General features: G+C 38.4%; 1 protein-coding gene across 3 annotated transcripts in view; it reads right to left on the minus strand.

Annotated features, from left to right (window-relative positions):
* The window catches only part of BABAM2 (BRISC and BRCA1 A complex member 2), a 395,148-nt gene that overhangs the window by 21,190 nt on the left and 352,939 nt on the right, over positions 1 to 21,019 (minus strand). For 2 of the 3 annotated variants that reach the window (XM_069494165.1, XM_069494164.1), the window contains exon 11: positions 13,023 to 13,176. In XM_069494165.1, the coding sequence (XP_069350266.1) occupies positions 13,023 to 13,176 (154 nt within the window). Of the gene's footprint in view, positions 1 to 2,340; positions 2,412 to 13,022; positions 13,177 to 21,019 lie in introns of all 3 variants that reach the window. The other variant, XM_069494163.1, reaches the window with a different exon arrangement.

Below are 21,019 nucleotides of genomic sequence, written 5' to 3' on the forward strand. Positions count from 1 at the left end.
AGTCACTGGAATTTTCTATCTTCCTTCTGGTTTGAAGGCAGCTGTAAAACACTGTCTTTCCTTTGACCTGCTCCATTATAATTCTCTTCCTCCTCTTTGCCCATAGACCCTAGTAATAAGTTTGATTACAGGAACATTTTACCTTCTCTTAAAGGTACTCAGCGCCACATCTTTAGACTCTCAAAAGAGCTATTTCTGCTTAAGAACACCCTGGGCTTCCCCCGCCCCCCGGGCAAAGAGGCCTTCAGCCTTCTGAGTGAGCTACTAGAAAGAAGGTTCCCCTGTCAGGCCACTCCATGGGTGGGTAGAGGGGTACATGATGCTGGCACGCTAACCTCCAGCCCTTGACTCCACCGTGCTGCTTGTGTAAGCAAGGCAGCAGGAAAGAGGCGTGGGAAAGGCAGGAGGTCAGAGGTGGCTTCGGCTGGGCTCTGGACCGATAATCAGGGGCACAGCGTTCTCAGCTTGGTACTGTATGCCTTGAACAACTTCTTCCAGGAAATGAAAATGATGAATTCAAAGTCAACTCTATGTCAATCACTGTGCTAAGGGTTTTATAGCAAGTATTTCATTTAATTTTTACCATGATGGTTCATGCTTACTATACTTATACCTGGCTGTACTAGATGCTCTCTAAAGTTCCTTCCATGTTCCATGTTCTGAGATTGGCCCCCAGTGTCACGCTTACTTCCTAGGATGCATTCCTGCTTGGTCACCCAACTTAGCTCTGCTGTTGGCTGTGGATTTTGCAGGTCACTGGACTAGAGGTAACTGCCCAATACCTGCTTCCCATTTTTGCTCAGCTCTATAAATCTTCTACCTTAATAGGGCATGAATCTAGTTCATTTGCACAGGTGGCCCCTGTGCTGAATGATCTGACAAAAGACAAGACAGAATCTCGTTTCTGCAAAAGCAAGGCCTCTGTTTGTCATTGTGATATGCACTGAATGGACAGTCCTGATTGTGCTTTGATGCTTCCCTTTTTTCCAGAATTCATGCCTTAATAAGAAGTGATAGAAACAAGCGGCTCAGCCCTCCTGCCTTGGCTGGACTCCACATCACACATGACAGCCCTGAGCAGCCCTGGCGGCACCTGTCAGAAACTAACACGCACATCTGAACAGTCAAGCCTAATTCCCAAGAAGCTGTTTTAACTTGACATCTGAAAATGTATTGCATCTAGAATTATTTTGCTGGGTGTGTGTTCAGGGCATATGTGTGCATGTTCTGCAACTGAAGTGTTCTATAAATATCAGATACAGGCTGTACAAAAAAGCATCACGTACACGGTGTACTTAATTTCTTTAGTAATGTTTTCAATTTGTGTCTGACCTCTGGCAACGGAGATGGAAGTTTCTTAACACAAATAAAAAGCTATGCTAAGCTACCTTAAACATAATTTTCATTTACAATTCCAAAAATATATTAGAACTTAGTGATCATCAGGTAGGTTCCAGCCTGGCACTTTCAGATGAGGGTACTGAAGCCCAGAAGATGACGTGTCTTTCCCACGATCATACAGGAAATTAATCATGGTGCCTCGATGAGACCCAGATCACCTAACTCCCAGGCTATTATTTCTTGCATTTTTTTCATTTACTGTATGTTTCTTCCTCTAACAGTTCAAAGGAAACTCTAATTCCATTAATAAGCATATGTTCCTACTTTGGCATTTTCTAAAAATCTAAAACCAGCTCCTCTACCTTTCCTTTCTGACTCTACAAGTCATCTGTATATTTTTCCAGGAAGGAGAATATGTGACCATAACTCACAAACAAGGAAATAGCTGTACCTGGTGATCATGAACATTTTCCCAATGGCTGGCTGGCTGGCAGGGTAATTGGAACCTAAGCACTCAGTAGTTCTCCTAAGGGCACAACTAAGTCAATTTCCCTGACAAAGATGTGCTGACCTTCCAGCTATCCTTTCCATGTGACTCTCCTGATAAGCCAAGTTCAGCACAGCTTCTTCCGACTGTGTGACTGAGGCCAGAACGTGAGCCCTACCCCTGTTTCCCACTGAGAAAGCAGGATGATCAGGGGCTTCAGCCCCTAAAACTGTCCTCAGAGAAGCCATGGGGGTAAACAAAGGAACACAGATGGCCTGCAGGGACATGAGGAAGGGATTTCCCTGCGCGTCCCCCCAGGGGTGAGGAGGCTGAGCTGGGCTGTAAACGCCCGTGCCTGGCGCAGCCTGGTCTGTGCGGGCGGAAGGGATGCTGAGCGCTTGCTCTGGGGTGGGGGCTGTGTTGGCAGTCACTGCCGGCCAGGCTTTTCAATGGAGCTTATCATTTGACAGCAACAGATGTCAGGTTCTAACACATAACACGTTCTCTCGGACCGGTGTGATTTGGAGAGGGTGCCTGGACGTCAGGCAGGTCTGGATCGCCCCCATCTCCATTGCTCTCTCTTCTCAAAGAAAAAACAAACCAAATCCCTGGGAGATAGTTTTCAGAATGATTCTCTTTGAGAGTTCAAGATCTAATAATTCCGTGTTATTTATTTGGTTTACTTTTCTCTGCACAGCTTCTATATTTCCAAACCCCATGAGGGAAAACCCAAAGGGACAGGTGAGTTTGCTCATACAGGAACCCAGCACGTGTGGCAAAGGCAGGCCTTGGCCGCCTCAGCCATCCCCAAGTCCGCTGTCTGCTCACCAGCACTGGTTCCTTTATTGTCTTCTCGGGGGACTCAGACTGCCCAAGTTATGCTGGCCAGGGCCTGGAAAATTCCCTCTTCCCTCCCGAGGGGAGTTCAGCTATGAGATTGGGATTTTTTAAAGGGAACTATTCCTAGGAAACTTAGAGCAAAACAGAAGAAAAAAGAAAACCCATGAATCATAGCAACAGTTGGGCTTACAGGTCTGCTCCTAGAGGGGCCCCTGGGTGCCTGGTGCTCACCTACCCCAGTGATCTGCCTTCTGCCAATCACCCTTCCTGCCCCAGAGCGGCTCAGGTCTATAGCTCCTCCGGCTACAGAGTGGCTGTGGGCAGTGAGCATTTGCAGCTTGCTGGTCATCCCAGGAATACAGACATGAAGTGGAGGGACAGGTTAGGGTGAAGAGTGATCCAGGGAGAGACAGAGAGTTGAAAAGGTTTCTCCCTAACAGTGAGCAGTGTCTGGATGAGGAGGATGGGAAGTGCAGTGTACCGGGATTCCAAACTGGTGCCACCCAGGCTCCCTCGGCCAGCTCATGAAGTACAGGGACTGCAGAGAGACGCCTGACTCTCCAATGAAATCTCAACAGAAACAAAGCATCCCGTAAGCTGCCCCAAGGAGCTACCAACAGGGAGCAAAGAAGCAAGTGATTAATTCATAGAGAAACAAACACATAAATGGGTTCCCATTAATAAGCACTTACACTTTATGAACATCCCTCCCCCAGCCCTGTCTTGTCCCCGAAGAACAGACTGTGCTGTGAGGCACACTGTTAGAACTGGGATTTCCATGGGGTTCCGGGGGCCAGAGGATCCTCAGAGGTCACAGTAGGGGGTGGAGATGGGAAGCAAATTGGGTGGGGACATCTACCTCCTTCTCTTGGATGGAGGGGAGGAGAACTATTTTTATCTGTTTTCTTTAGGGGAGTAATGCATGAGATTGGATTGAAACATTTGGCAGCTAGTTTGAAGAAAACAGTGTCTTTGGGAATACTAGGATATTAACAATGAAAAATAATTGAACTTGCCCAGAATATACAATTTTTTAAAAAATTATTGAAAAAGAAAGTTATTTTGCAAAGACAACTGGATGACGAATAAGAAAAGTATGCATGGTGAAGGGGAACATATGGGAAATCATGGACTGCTTTGGGTTTGGATAGGTTTCTAAATAAGAAAATAACATCTCTTTCTGACCTTGAGGCAAGAGGGGAAACAACAAATGGTTTTGGGAGGCTCGTGATGAATTATTCCCATGTGTTGACTGAGAAACTATTTTTTGAAATATTCTTTAGTGATTCCATTTATATAATGGATTTAATGTGTGACAAGCCACTGTAGTAGGTGGTTTTGGGGTTAAATTCTAATCTAAGATCCTACTCAGGTCTTTAGGATCAACCTGATGCTTTATACAATGAAATTCATGAAAAAGTCACTCCATCTAGTTAAAGATTTCTTAGACTAGAAAAGATTACAAAAAGTCATCTGTTCAGTTCTTCTGGACGTGTCTAAAGCTATGTGCAAGATAGCCAAGGTAACCAGTGGGTTAAAAAAACGTGAGAGTTTTATGTAGATTAAGCAACTGAAGGATGGCATTTTTCCACTTTTCAAACTGATTGTGTTGGTACAAAGAAGATATAAGTACAAGTGATGGCAGCCCATTAATGGGACAGCCTTGAACTATACAATCTCTGGCCAAGTCACTGAGGTTGCTGGGGGACTGTTTTCTAGGGTATGTGTAAGGTATCAATGTTGATTCTGCTACCTTTTAATTAAAAATATCCTTTTTTCCTCCAGGGATGATGACGTTGGTAATTAACATTTATTGAATGCTCACCACATGCCAGACCCTATGCTGGAAAATTCACCTACATCACCCCATGTAGAATTCAAAAGTTACTCTCAAGACTTTCTACCCATTGTATAATCCCCAGGATTGTGAATATGATGGATTTCACTCTGGTAAGCAGGTTTTGTTACACGGCACAGATGATTTTAAGAAACGGAAATTAACTGACTTTATCAAATGGATGCTTTAAATCTGGGTCTAAACGTCAGAAACACGGAAATCAGAGATTTGAAATAGAAGGATTCGATGCTGGCTTGAAAATGGAGGGGCCCACGTGTCAGGGAATGTGGGCGGCCCCTAGTTGCTAAGAGCGTTCTCCAGTGGACAACCAGTAAGGAAACAGAGATCTCAGTCCTACAACCACAAGGGGCTGAACTGTGTCAACATCCTAAATGGGCTTGGAAGAGGAGCCTGAGCCTCAGGTGAGAGTATAGCTCCAGCCAAGGCTTTAATTTTCGTTGCCTGGGACACTGAAGAGAGACCCAGGCACATTGTGTGGGACTGCTAGCCCCCCCAAACTGTGAGATTAATAATTTATGGTGTTTTAAAATGGTAAATTTATGGTAATTTGTTAATCAGCAACACAAACAAATCTTACCCCCCATGTGATACTCATAATAACCCTCTAAAGTAGGTTTCACCATTTTATAGACAAGGAGACAAAGACTCAGATTATAAATTTGCCCAAAGTCACATAAGCTACTGGGTGGCAGAGACACGTTCAAATCCAGTTATGTCTTGACTTCAGGGTCAGCGCTCTTAATTGCCACATGCATTTCCTTTCTACGGATATTACTCAAGTGCCAGCAAGGCAGCCTTAGACAAATGGTAAAGAGAGTGGGGAACTGTCTGTTTGCCTGGGTGTGGATGTGCAGAAAGGTCAGAGCACCTATGCTGAGTCCTGACTCTGCTAGAAGCCAGCTGTGTGCACTTGGGAAACTCAGTTAAGCCCCCTGAGCCTCAGTTGTTTTGTTTTTTTTTTTAAATCTGTATGAAGGGCAGTAAGAATTTCTGCATTGCATCCCTCACAGGGCTGTGGTAATGATCCCATGAAGGCGTGAATGTGCACTGTAAATGAAGTCCACAGGGCAGGCAGAGGTGCCGGATGTCATGGAGGTGTAGTTTTCCTTTTTTGATGACTGTGAGTCTCAGTGTTGTCTGCATATAGGTTGGATATGATCTCCCTGATGGCTTGTTTTGAGGAAGACATTTAAACATAAGGTTTTTTATTTTCTGAGAGAAAATGATTCCTTATCATCTTTATTTGGAAACTATAGAATAAGATGGAATGCATTTATTCTTTCTTTTCGTAATTCTTTAAAAGTCAGTTGACTGTTAAAAGCAAAGGAAAAACATACGAATATAATAGCACAAAGGCTAATAGAAGATTATAAGAGAATTACAACATTTTGGGCTTTTACATTATATGTAAAACATTATAATATTAATTCATGGTAGTATGTATAAGTTAAGTGTGTATTTTTAGTATGTAAATAATTAAAAATGATACAGAGATATAGCTAAAAAGCCAATAGAAGAGATAGAACACTATCCTAAAAATACTTGAATAAATTGGAAGAACATAGAAAGAAAAGAGAAAAAGAACAAAGAAAACCCCAACAAGACTATACGACTTACCAGTGAGATTGTTAATTATATTAAATGGAAATAAACCAAGCACTCTAATTTTTAACTGAGATTATTAAAAATCTCAGAGATTATCAGGCTAGATTAGAAAAAAACCCAAGACCTATATAAGGTTTCCTTGAAATATAAAGACATAGATAGGATGGCATAAAAAGGGTGAAAAAAATATACCATGCAAATAATATACAGAGGAAAGCTGTTGCAACTATTTTAATACCAAAGCACTCATGTGAAAGAATATTACCAGAAGTAGAGAGAGTCATATCATAATGATAGAACGGCCTATCAAGAAGACACAATTTGAAATAGGAATATATCTAAAAAAACAAAACTTCAAGATACAAAAAGCAAAAATTTACAGAACTAAAGGGAGCAATAGACAGTCCAAAATTCTAGGTGGAGATTTTAATATATCCTTTCAGTAACTGATATAATAAATAAACACAAAAAAGAACAATAAAGAGATAGAAGATTTAAATAATACTAATAAGTAATTTGACTTAGTTAATGTACATGTAGAATACTGTACCCCCAAACTGCAGGACACACATTCTTTTCAGGTTCACATGGAATATTTACCGTGATAGACCACATTCTGATCTATAAAACAAGCCTCAACAAATTTTAAAGGCTTGAAATCATACAAATTATGATCTCTGACCAAAACAGAATTAAACCAGAAATCAGTAACAATAAGAAAGATATCTAGAAAAATCCCCAAACACTTGAAATTCAAGCAGTACAATTATAAATAACCCATGGTTAAAAAAGAAATCACAAGGGAAATTAGAAAATATTTCCAACAAAATGATAATGAAAAACAACATATAAAAATTTGCAGGATACAGCTAAATCAATCCTTAGAGAATACTATTAGACTAAAAAAGAAGAAAGGATTAAAATCAATGACCTAGGCTTCCACTCTAAGAAGCCTGAAAAGGAAGAAAAATTAAGCTGAAAATAAGTAGATAGAAGAAAATAATAAAAAGAATAAATTATTAAAATAGAAAACAAACCATGGATAAAATCAACAAGGCCAAAAAGTGCTTCTTTGCAGAGATTGGTAAAATCAATAACCCCCTAGGCTAGACTGCTTTCAAAAGAGGGAGAGAAAAAAATATATAAATTATCAATGTAAGGAATGAAAGAGGGTATATTGCTACAGATCCTATAGATATTAAAAGAAAAATGAGGAAATATTATAAATAATCTTATGTCAATTACTTTTTGAACAATTTTTTATTGATACATAATATTTATATATCTTTATGGGGTACATGTGATATTTTGTTACATGTATAGAATGTGTAATGATCAAGTCAGTGTATTTAGGATATCCATCGTCACTTTGACAACTTAGACATGACGGATAAATTCCTTATTAAAAAACAAACTTGCTAAAACTAACACAAGAAGAAATTTTAAAAATCTGAATATCCCTATATTTAGTAAAGATACTGAATTTCTTACCACAAGGAAAACTCTATCAAACATTTGAAAGAAATAATACCAAACCTACACAAACTCTTTCAGAAAACCAAGGAGGAAGGAATACTTCCTAGTTCATTTTATGAAGCCAGCATAGTGCTGATACCAAAAATCTAATAAGGGCAACACGAGAAAAATTTCAGACCAGTATCACTCGTGAACACAGATGTAAAAAATCTTAACAAAATTTTTGCAAAGCAAATCTAATAATATAAAAAAGAATAAACATCATGATTGAGAATGATTTATCTTTGAAATGCAAGGTTGGTTCAACATTCAAGAACTAAGGTAATTTACCACATTAACAGAGTAAGGAAAAACTATATGATCTTGTCAAAAGATGCAAAAAAACAATCTACAGAATTCACATCCATTCATAAGAACACTTAGCAAGTAGGAATATAAAGAAATTTCTTCAATCTGATAGAGACATCTATGTAAAACCTACTGCTAACATCAACCTTAAAGGAGAAATACTCGACTAGATGTCTGCTCTCACCACTTGTGTACAACATTGCACTGGAGGTCCTAGTCGGTGCAAGTAGGTAGGAAAAAGAAAGAAAAAACATAATGATTGGAAAGAAGTAAAGCTGTTAGCATATGACATGACTGTTTACGTAAAAAAAAAATTATAAGAAATCTATTTTAAAAAAGCTACTAGACCTAAGTAGTAATAAATGAATTTAGCAATGTTGCAGGACACTGTATCAATATAGAAAAATCATTTGTATTCCTATACACTAGCAATAAACAACTGGAAGGTAAAATTTAACAAATATAATTTACAATAAAAACAAAAACATTAAAAAATATTTAAGACTTCTATACTAAAATCTTTAAAAAATTTCTGAGAGAAATTAAAGACCTAAATAAAACCATGTTCACTGATTAGAAGGTATAATATTATAAAAATGTCAGTTCTTCCTTTGTTGATCAACAGATTCAATGCCACCCCAATCAAAATCCCAGTAGGCTTTTTTTGGAGGAGTGGGATGAAGTTGGAATTGGCAAACTGATTCTAAAAATATATGGAAATACAAATAACCTAAAATAACTAAAACAATCTTTAAAAAGAAAAAAGTTGGAGAATTACCCTTCCTGATTTCAAGAAATGTTGCTATTGGTGTACAAATAGACAAACAGATCAATGAAATAGAATAGAGTATCCAGAAATAGACCCACTCATATGTGATCAACTGATTTTTGACAAAGGTGTGAAAGTAATTCAATGGGGAAAGAAAAGTCTTTTCAACAAATGATGCCGGAATATCTGGATATATACCTAAAAATAACATCAGCCTCTACCTCGTACCATACAAAAACTAATTTGAGATGGATCATAGACCCTAAATGTCAAAGCAAAACTAAAGCTTCTAGAAGAAAACATAGAATAATTTCTTCATGACCTTGTGGTAGGCAAATAATTCTGAGGATACAAAAAGCATTAACTTAAAAAGAGAACATTGATATTAGGAAAATAGATTTCATAAGAAATAAAAACTTTCTGCTCATCAAAGACACTATTAAGAAAATGAAAAGGCAAGCCACAGACTGGGAGACAATACTCATGACACATATATCTGACAAATATATAAAAAGCTCATATATAAAACTCATTAATAAAAAGACTAAAAACCAAATTAAAAATAGGCAAGATTTGAACATACACTTCACAAAAGAAGATAAACCAATAACTACATGAAAAGGTGCTCAACATCATTAGTCATCAGGAAATGCAAATTAAGAACGTGGGATATCACTTCATCCCCTCTAGAACGGCTAAAATTACAAAGACTGACAATACCACGTGGTGGTGAGGATGTGGAACAACCCAGCATATTGCTGGGCGGAGCATAAACCCATACAACTACTTTGGGGAAAGTCTGTTAGTTTCTTAGAAAGTTAATCATATACACACTCCACTCCCAGGTATTTACCCAAAGAAAGGAAAACACATGTCTACAAAAAGGCTTGGTCAGAGCCGTTCTTTTCATAAAATTTCCAAAAACAACCCAAATATCCATATACAGGTAAATGGATTAATAAATTATACTATAATCATATAATGGAATATTAGTAGTAAGAAAGGAATGCTATATCAGATGAATTTTTAAAAATTACGTCGAATGAAAGCAGGACACAAAAAGATAAGAAGTATCTAAAAGAGGAAAAACTAAGAAACAATGATAGAAATCAGAACAGCTTTGTCTTGGGGGATGAACAGACTTACTTGGAAAGGGGTATAAGGTAACTTTGTCAAAACTTTTCAAAAGGTATACTTAAAATCTGTCCACTCCATTGTATGTAAATTACACAGCAATAACAAAAAATATATATGCAAAGCCCTTGCCTTCAGAGAACTTATAATAGTTAAGGAAACAAGACATAAATGAAGATGTGAAAAACCAAAAAAATAATACAAAAGAGATTCTAAAGCAGTATGTGACCACAGTCGAACGAGACTGAGAAGAGGGGAAACACCTGCCGGTGAGTTAGAGTGAATGGGAAACCCCATATGGAAGGAGGCTGAAGCTAAACCCTGGGGTCTTCTTTATGTTAAATCTTCACAGCAAGTCCATCCAACAGGGAGGAGTACAATCCTGTTTTACAGAGTGAAGTTCAGAGAGGCTAAGAGCTCTGCCCAAGGCTACAGAGCTTACAGGATTAGACTTTGCCATAGGAATTGGGGCATGCGTGAACCCAAAGCTTATGCTCACCCACTAAAGGGTATTTCACTTAGAAGAGACAGAATTTGCTAGACAGCTGTGAGCAAGAAGCACATGTGGTAGGAAAAGCCCTGGTTAGTGCCAGGAAGTGTCCTTTCTGGGTTCACATGTTTAGAATTTTGCTCCACAGGAGGGAATAAACAGCTGATTCTACTCAAAGGGCTCTACTGCTGTTCATAAACCGTGAGAGTGTTTATGTCAGGGGCAGAGCTCCCCAAGTGAATTATAGCCTTTTACACACTGTGTACATACAGCATTTTCACAGAACAAAGAAACAGGGCGTGTAAGGAATGCTACAGTTGACCTTTCTCTCTTTCCATCTTTCTCTCCAAACTTTTCCACCAATCTCACGCCTATACAGTGTAGTACAGGTTTTTTTGTTTTTTGTTTTTTTTTTTTCTTTTTTGGTTGTGTTTATCCATTACCTGGCCTTCTGACACAGCCCAGAGTACTCAGTTCCATTTAAGAATGGAACCTTTAAACTATTTCTTCTTGCTAGCATGAGCTGCTGGCTTTCTCTTTTATTACATTTAAAATGGATCCCTCTTCGCTACAGTAGAAAGCAGATTTTTTAACGTTACTTCAGATGTTTTCTTTAGACTGGTGTTAACATAAAGCAAATGTCTCTTCAAGCTCTGAACCAATCTGTTAAGATAAACAGGCTTCACTTACGATATTCCTACACTGAAATCATGGGCTTGTGGTCTGCAACTTCTTAAAGACTCAATTGATACATGCTAAAATGTCTACTTAAGAAAAACGCACACACACACACATACACACATACCAAGATAACTTTGCCATGGAAACCTCAAAGACATGTCTGGTTCAGACTCCATAACACATACCACAAATAACGGCCCATCTTCTAAGAGCAGATCTGGTATATACACACGGAAAGCCCAGAAAATTAAACAACTACAATACTTCAAACATAAAACTTACTTTATAAATCCTTTTTTTTTCAGTTGTATTTCAAGATAATATGTAAGTCTTAATCATTGTTACCAGTTATATTTGCATACGTTTGTTTCTTCCTTAAATAGAATTTCAGACTCAGGTGTCATGGATAAAAAGGGAAAATACATGGCACCCTGAAGTTTCAGATAACAACTCTGGGTTCCACATATCAATCTGGTGCGGTCTGCATTTCCAGAAAAAGCCACTCTGTCATTATTTAAAAGAGTCCCGACCCTTCTATAAGTGAAGGTCTTTTACTACAGAAAAGTATAAGAGAGGCCAGGAGGGCCCCTGGGCAGGAAAGGGGTCTTGGAGGAGGCAGAGGCAAGAGCAAGAAGTCCTACTAATCAAGAACATTCCAGGTCTAGAAGGCCAGGCTTTGTTAATGAGTACTTTAAAACTGTCAGAAGTTTGATATGATAAAAGCTTTATCTCCCCCACTGGGCTACAAATCCCGTGAAGACATGGATACTTTCCAATTTATTCATCACTATATCCCTAGCATAGAGCACGATGCCTGGAACGTGGTAGATGCTTACTAAATATTGGATGAGCAAATGAAGAGGATGCTTAATAGTCTTCATTCGTGTGATTCCCTGAGTCTGATCATCCTTCAGCTGGGATCACAGGTGTGAAGCATATGGCTGTCCCAAGTCATAAAGTAATAACCACATGCCACTCTGTAATTTATTTTTGGAAACTATGATTTTGATCCACTGCTACTTCAATCTAGGAGTCCCATGGTTCATAAAGACTGATGTTCCAGACACTAAAGTCTTACGTATAAAAAACACTTAGCGTATTTCTGAATTTACCTATCCCGTATGACTGTGGTAAGAGCTTTCCACACTGAGAGGTCTGTGAACAATAGTTGTACCCCTAAACTCCAAATTCTAGCTAATCAAGAATGAGAGGTTTGTGAGCAATAATTGTACCTCTAAATTCCAAATTCTAGCTAACTTCAACCTCTAAGAAATCCCCAGCCTATTTCCATAATAATTTTAATTGCTCTAAGCTATTTGCATAGCCATTTATTTAATCAAGGAACACACAAGTTCTACTTTGGGGAATGGCTGTGGTATATACTGGGAAGATACAATGAGGTATATAATTCAAAGAGATTCAATTCCATATGAGACAGTAGCTACTGGATCCAAGTATTGACTACTAAGCAAAAATTCTATTTGTTTACTGTCACCTGAAATTTGTCATTTAAAAAAAAATATAAAAGTAGTTGCCCACATTTGATACCATTTATCCACAACTTGAACTCCTGTTTAGTACTTCTTCTCTAATCTAAATAGAGATGTGGATTTCTGATAAATCCTACATTCTATTTTTTAAAAAAAATCAGTAAGCAGTCATGGCTAATTTTAGAGACCAACAGAAATAGTAGGAAAAGGAAACACTTTCAAATATAGGTCAGCTTCTTCCTGATTAGGCTACAAAGGCCCAAATAGTAAATATTTTTGGTTTTGAAGCCCATATGGTCTCTGTTGCAACTACACACTCTGTTATTGAAGTGTGAAAGCATCCATAAATAAGTAAGGAAATGGGTATTGCTTTGTTTCAATAAAACTTTATTTACAAAAATAGGCACAAGGCAGGATTTAGCCTGTAGATAGTAGCTTGCCAACCCCTGAACTAGATAAACCCAATGTTCCTATCTGTAGGAAACAACAATGGATTCACTTACTTTGCTCTTTTGGCCATTTCATTTCCATCCCATCTGGGGCTGTATGGGTAATTTTTTTGGGCCTGGGAGTAAAGTTGTCCGCTGTTGGTAAAGTGATAGACAGACTGAAATGTGAGAGTTGGCTGGTCTCGAGGAAAAAACAGGGGCAGGTCAACTGTAAAGACAGAAGAAAGGAAAACAAAGTTAGTGTGTAAACACATCTTAAGACACTTTTTTGGCTAAATCAGAATGTTGGGTACAAAACCACAAAGACTGGTTGAGGCTTGGAATAAAGGTATAGTGTGGAGAGAAAGACCAAGAAATACAAGGTGTCTTCCCTGCCTTCAGGGAGTTTATAATCTAGTCAGAGAGGCAAATCACAAGTGAGAGAAAAGGTAATCAATATGAGGCATGATATATAGGTGCTGGATGAAGTCTATGAAATAGTCACAAAAACTTAGGGCAGAGTGTGACTGGACATGGCAGCCATCTGACCTTCTCCTCTGGCACCTACTTTGTCCAATGTTCCATAGCAGAGTTAGTTGTTATATCTGTTTTAAGTCTCTATTATATTATTTAAACTCTTCAAGGGTTGGGCAGTGTCTTCCTCTACTCTAATACTACAGAGGAAGTTGGAAGGAGGCTGTTTTCAAGAATGGATTTGGAAAAAGAATAAAGAGGGCAGGTGATTATCTTTCTACTTTTATAGAATATGGCAACTGGACTGCCAGAAAAAATAAAGTTATTGCTCTACTTCCAATCAAGCAGTGAATTTTGATACTCAGCAGTTTCAATTTTTTCCATATGCATTACCACATATATTTATATCTCCTAAATCAGTGGGAGTTCCTTAATGGAATGCAACAGAGACTAATCTGAGCACCAAATATGTCTGGTGTGATAGTATAGGCTGACTCTAATCCTTGCTGTTAATGTGTATTACGTGTTTTCTCTTTTCATTTTGTTTTTTTTTTTAAACTCAATTTTAAAACATAAAATGACTTGCTAAATCTGTGTTAAAAACACAGATTGTTTCAATAGCACATTCTTAAAGGTATATAATGTGTGTTTGTGTGAATGTTACCCACTTCTAGGACAAAGAACAGGAACATCATCAAAAATAACAAGAAAAACGTGTACAGAATTTTCTAGCTTTACAGAATAACTTTTACATACTTTATCTAATTTGTTAGTTATAACTCCATGAAAGAGACATTACTTTTTAACATTTGCATTTAACAGATGAGCGAAGCAGAGACTCCAAGAGATTAACAACTTGCTCATGCCACAGATAGGCAGGGTCAAGACTCAAATCTAGTCCCATGACTCAGATGCTGGGCTCCTACTCTGCCACATTGCCTCCTCCTGCTTTAATGTTCACTGGCATAACCTGCTTAGAACTCACTCACTAGGTCATAATTACAATTTAGTAAGCTAAAGTTTCCATTGTGAAGCATGTACAAAGTTCATTTCTTTGGCTAAATGAGGCGGGTATATTAAAAATATACATACTAGATAATTATATATCTATCACCATGCTGGTCTGGGGTGACATTCAACTTGGACTAGGACCTCTAAGCACCCAATATGATTTCTTGAAGGAAAAGTTAGGTTCCTAGCAAACTATAAAAAAGAAAAACCAACAAAAAACCCCCAAGAAACGAAAACCTGTCCAGTTGGTAGGGCCTCTTAGACCACTGAGTACACTTGACTCTGATGATGTCTGACTCAGTGCTGCAGGGGGATTTTACAGATGAATCACACTACAACCAAAGAAAAGGGCACGATTTTGAATGTCCACTCTTTAGTCATATATCTCAAGCACCACAATAAGGCAGCCTCAATACATGTCTATTTATGCCAAAGCAGAAATTTCATAACATACAGGAACAATCAAAAATATGAAAAAGACTAATTCAAATTATAAATACTTCAATTCAGAAAACCCTTTTGAATTCATTCATATTACAAACCGCATGATCTGTAGTATCTTTAGTCACTTTCAACAAATATTGCTTTCTAAAATTAAGTTTATATCTTTTCTGATTACTCATTTCATTTCCTCTGATTGATTTTAGAAAAAAAATGCCTATTCACATATACTTTAATGTGACTTCAATTCTTTTCATATTATGTACAAATTTCCAAATATAAAACAACATTCAGATTAACCTCCAAACGATCATTACCAGCAGAAAAGTATTTAACATGTGAGCTTCCCTATAAAAAAACAACAATCTTAAATAATAAAATCCAATGGCAATAATTTATAAATGTAAAGTAAATACAGTCATTGCTTAGTATCAAAAGGCATGCAGATAATAGCACAGGCTATGTGATTCTCAAGCTACTGGGTTTTTTTGGGCTTTGGAATGCATTATATTTTTTGTTCTTGTTATTTAGTTTTGTAGAAAATGAGTTGCTGGTATTAGTATTTTGATATGCTGAAAAATGATTTTCTCTCCTATTTTTGAACTGTCTTCTTTGACCCCCTAAATGCCCAATTAACGTGAGAAACAACTCAAAATGTGAATGTAATTTATTTACTTAGGCAAGTGAGTTGTTCTAATTAAAAAGAAAAAGGCAGCAAGCTACATGCTGATATACCATGGTCCCCCAAAAGCATTGATTACATGATTATTTATCCACAGAGATTTGTCTAACAAAGTGAAACTGAAGCCAATATTAAACTTTGAATACTTTCTCTATGTACACAATAACTGGATTATTAGGGGAACAGGAATAGTCAGAATACTGAAGAGATAAAATAGGTAATTCACATGTTAATTCATATATGAGCAAGTAAAATTTAAAAAAATACAAACCTCTTGTTCAACTTAACTAAGTTGTATTCTGTCTTTATCAGTTAATAGTTTGATAAAAGGATGGCTTCTTTAAAAATGTTCTCTGCATAAGAATGAATTAATAACTAAAATATTTATAAGAAATACTTTGCATTTTTCTTATAAGAATGATTTGAATGGTACAAGCTAGTCAAGATTTAAAAAAACAAAAACTTGTTTTCCTTATCTCCAAATGTTACTGTCACTTAACTTTTGCCTACAGGTTAACTCATGATTTTCTGATGCATGGTAAAATAATTACTTTTAGCCTTCAGACAGCGAACTTGCTCTGAAGGAACCTCTTGGGTTCTAAGCAATTTAGGCTCATAATTTCAGCTATATCAAAATTGAACACTTTAACCATTTGTTTTCTTAGAACTTACTGGCTCAGGATTGATTCCTGGAGTAAAACCATTCCATTTGGTTCAGTTACGTACTGTCAGCATTGTTTTGACAACTGCTTCTTATTTCCTTCTTCCTGTATACAGAGACTGAATTTTGGTTGGCTCTCTATCCACAAAAGGGATGGTCCTCACTTATTTAGTAGAACTTCAATAACCATGTCTGAAGCATTACTTTCTTCAAGAACTTGTTGAGGCCAGGCACGGTAGCTCACGCCTGTAATCCTAGCACTTTGGGAGGCTAAGGCAGGAGGATTGCTTAAGGCCAGTAGTTTGAGACCTGCCTGGGCAACATAGCAAGATCCTATCTCTACAAAAAAATTTAAAAAAATTAGCCAGGTGTGGTGGCATGCACCTGTAGTCCCAGGTACTCAGGAAGCTGAGGTGGGAGGATTACTTGAGTCCAAGAGTTTGAGGCTGCAGTGAGCTATGGTGACACCACTGCACTCCAGCCTGGGTGACAGAGCAAGACCCTGTCTCTTAAAAGAAAACCAAAAAAAACAAACTTGTTGAAACAAGTTAAATCAAACACTTCTAATTCTGCAAAAACCAGGCAGTTCACAGGACTCATTCACAGGGCTCTGAACTTGTGGGAGAAGGCAGGAATCATTAAGTTGCACACCAGTTTGCCTCATTCTGGACAGTCATTGCAGTGACGAGTTCTAGTGGGCACAGTCCCAGAGCCAGTGCTGCTCTCCAGGCAATAGCCAACCAAGCGGCTTTGGGAGGAAGCTGAACGCTGAACCATGCTGCCTCCCTCCGATCCACGATGAGGTTCCTTCCAGTGGATGGCTGCAGTTTTACTCTTCCTAGCAAACAAGCTTACCTGCCCTTAAATGCTCACCTTTCACCACAAGACTCCAGTAAAGTAGTATCTAAGTTCACAAGACTCTAAAAATGCCTTACTTCTCCCAAAAACCTCAACAATGAAAAAATGACATTGAAACAGCCAAAAGAAATGCCACACTGTACATGGGATTCACAGGACAGCTTATCAGACAGAACACTTCGGGCAGAGTTCTAACAACTTAGATTATATGACTTTTCCAGAAAAAACAAAACATATCTATTAATAATTACAGCAAGATGAGTACAAGGCACATTAACAGCAAGCAGTGATAACTAGCAGTCTGGCACAAAGGAAGGGGACAATATAATAAATAAAAGCAGAATCAGGAGGGCTGAAAGAATCCCAGTCTGGGGCCATTAAGCGTGGGAACAAAACACTCTACCCATCCGAATCATCCCTCAAGCTGTCACCATACTGTAAGTGACATTCCCCTCCAATCTTGCCTGCGGCGGCAGACACTCGGTTGCCAACCCAGCAGCCATTCTCCTCCGTTCTTTACTATGGGCACAGCCCTCCTCCCACTCCGGAGTCTGAAGGTGCTGGTATTTACTCTCTTAGCCTTCCATAAAACCAAGACATGGAAATGTGACTCAGTCCTGCCAAGGGGACCTGAGAGGAAGTCGGCTAGGGGTCTTCTGAGAAATATTTTCCTGTCTGATTAAAGACACGTGTCAGGAGAAGCCCCCACTTCATTCTTGCCTTAGATCTTTATCGTGTGAGGTCTCGAGGCTTGCAGTGGTGGCACCCATCTTGTGACCAGGAGGGGAGGCCAGCCTGGCATCACCGAGCTGCACTGATCATCCCTGGAGCTGCCCAGCTCTGGTTTTCTTGTAATGCAAGACGATTACAATTCTCTGCTAATTACAAGTCTTTACTATTTAAACCTCTTTTCATACCTGCAGCCAAAGGCATCTAAGGAAATGTTAGTAATATTTCTTGAAGCTTGTGTTCAAGAAGGCAGGATAACTGTATAATCTATTTCAGAAATATTTCCACTAAGCATGGTTAAAAAACATTCAAAGCACATAAATAGGAAAGTTTTGTCTGGAAAATTCAGTTTTGTGGGACAGTTCAAGCCTTGAAAATACCAAACAAATGAGGGGCTAACCATAACTGCTTCCCTAGGAGTCACATCATCAAATATTTTCATCCTTATTCACAAGTCGGCCATTATTTCATTTCTTCAAACCTTCCAAGCTATATATTTCTGTGCTTCTCCCCTTGTGCTCGTGGGTTAGCAGGGAAGCTACTCATGGATTCACTCTGTGGTGGTTATGGTGAAACCCCCATTTCCAGTCTTCTTAGGCCTCTCTAGTTCCTCAAAGCCTCATTATGGAACAGTTTTAAACTCACCCTCCAATGATGATTCCATTTGAGGTTGATTATTCCCAAGAGCAGTTTGGGAATCTCCTTCCCAGGCTACCCCACAACCAATGCGAAAAGACTGCCATTTATTTACTGACCACCCCACAAGTTACTAACTAGACACTAAACCTTTGAGACACATGGATTCCAACTCCTGGAAAATTAATAATGCATATCCAAAATACTCACCTACAAGAAATACAAAAGTAATGTGTTCTAGTTCAGAAGTATCCCTATTTAAGGCATTAAAAATCAAATGGTATCTCCTTTTGTCAACACTGCCTTTCATTTAAGTGACAGAGGAGACTAAATATTGACCAGATTTTGTTAAACTGGTTTCGCTTTTCACTGGTTTAAACTGGTGTCACATTTTCACTATCTTTTGTGTGATCTGATCATGTCAACAGGTTACCTTTGGGATTTTATTATTATCAAACTGAAGCCTGAAGTTTCTTGAATTTTACTATGTATGCTAAAAAATCCAATTATGGAAGGAGACAGCATGTTATGCCCTTGGAGTCAGATACAAATGGGTTCAAATCCTGGCCCCACCATTAATTAGTGGTGACATCACAGGCAAAATATTTCATTCTTGGAATCTGATTTTCTCATCTGCAAAATGAGGATAATAATTCCTATATCACAGCATTTGTTGAAAGGGTTAAACAAAAACTGAGCTGGTACTTAATAAATGTTCATTCCTTTCCCCTACTCCCCTTTTTTCTTAGTTGTTTTTTCCATCTAGCTTTATACACTGCTCCATATAAAATGTAAAATTTCTGGTACCTACAAGGCTTCAGGTGCTTAAATTTTAACTATTTTGATGAAAATCTTTCTAAACTTTGTACATACCTTCACATCTCAGCAAATAGGACATACTGAAAATAAATTTGCCTTTTCTTGATGACAGAAGACACATTAAAAATCATTATACATGAAGGCCTCAAGTGTTAAGGAAGACTTAGCTTGCTATTTCACAAATGCCTCTTACTTAAGAGTCCACATTCTCCAAACCTCTGATTTCTGAAAATGCACCTCGAGTGATTTTGATGTGCCTCCCAAGCAGGAATTACTGCAGAGAACTGTGAGCTCCTGAAGTGCAGGGGCTGTGAATTAGTTATTTCAGTATTCCAGTACTTAGCACAGTGCATGACACATGAGAGACGCTGAATATAAATGCTTGTTGAACTGTAGGAAAGGAATGTTTAAGGGAAATATGAATTAAAACCTCAATGAGATTCCATTTCATACCTGTTAGATTGACAAAAATTTAAAAACCAGACAATACCCAGTGTTGTCAAGGCTTTGGAACACTGGGAATTCCCATTACCTGATGATGAGAAGGTAAATCGCTATAACCTCTTGCACAGTAAGAGTGAAGAGGCACATATTCCATGACTCAGCAATTCCACGCCTAAGAAACTGCCACAGGTGCATAAGAAGATGGTAATAGGATTGTTGTAGCATTGTTTATGATAACAAAAATTAGAAACATCTTACATGTCCATCAGCAGGAGATTGGATAACTACATCGTGGCATATTTTTTCAATGAAAATACCTTACAGCCATTCAAATGAATGAACAAGGGCTACATGTACCAACATACATGAATCTCAAGGACATAATGTTCAGTGAAAAAAGCAAGTTACAGGTGAACACTGTTCAATATATGAAGGTCAAAACCATGCATATATTATTACATATTATTTATGAATATCTGCGTACCGAAAGTATACAGACACGTGTGGGAAAGATACATACCAAGATAAGGCTAGTGGTTACCTCTGCAGGTTGGGGAGAAGGAGAGAAGGATGGGAATATATCAGTGAGGGACACTCGGAAGGCTTGGACTGAATTGCTAGTGTGCTCTCTTTCTTTAAAAAACTCAGGTATTTCATGAATCGATGGGCATTTGGGTTGTTTCCACATCTTTGTGATTGTGAATTGTGCTGCTATAAACATTCGGGTGCAGGTGTCTTTTTTATAGAATGACTTTTGTTCTTCTGGGTAGATGCCCAGTAATGGGATTGCTGGATCGAATGGTAGGTCTACTTGAATCTGTTTAAGGTATCTCCACATTGCTTTCCACAGGGGCTGCACTAGTTTATAGTCCCACCAGCAGTGTATGAGTGTACCTATCTCTCCACACCCACGCCAACATGTATAGTTTTGGGACTTTTTGATAAAGGCTGTTCTCACTGGAGTTAAGTGATATCTCATTGTGGTTTTCATTTGCATTTCCCTGATGATTAGAGATGTTGAACACTTTTTCATATGTTTGTTAGCCATTTTTATATCTTCTTTTGAAAAATTTCTATTCATGTCCTTTGCCCACTTTTTGATAGGGTTGTTCGATTTTTTTCTTACTGATTTTCCTGCCTGGGGAATGGACACGATTGAAGTTCTGACTGGGGGGGATGGGGTGGGGGGAGGGGAGGAGTGCACACCTACATGATGAGAGTGATGTGCACTGTCTAGGGAATGCACACAACTAAAGCTCAGACTCGGGGGGGATGGGGAGGCATGGGCAATGTATATAGCCTGATCTTTTGTACCCC

Source organism: Eulemur rufifrons, chromosome 19 (assembly GCF_041146395.1).
Source record: "Eulemur rufifrons isolate Redbay chromosome 19, OSU_ERuf_1, whole genome shotgun sequence".
Taxonomy (NCBI): Eukaryota; Metazoa; Chordata; class Mammalia; order Primates; family Lemuridae; genus Eulemur; species Eulemur rufifrons.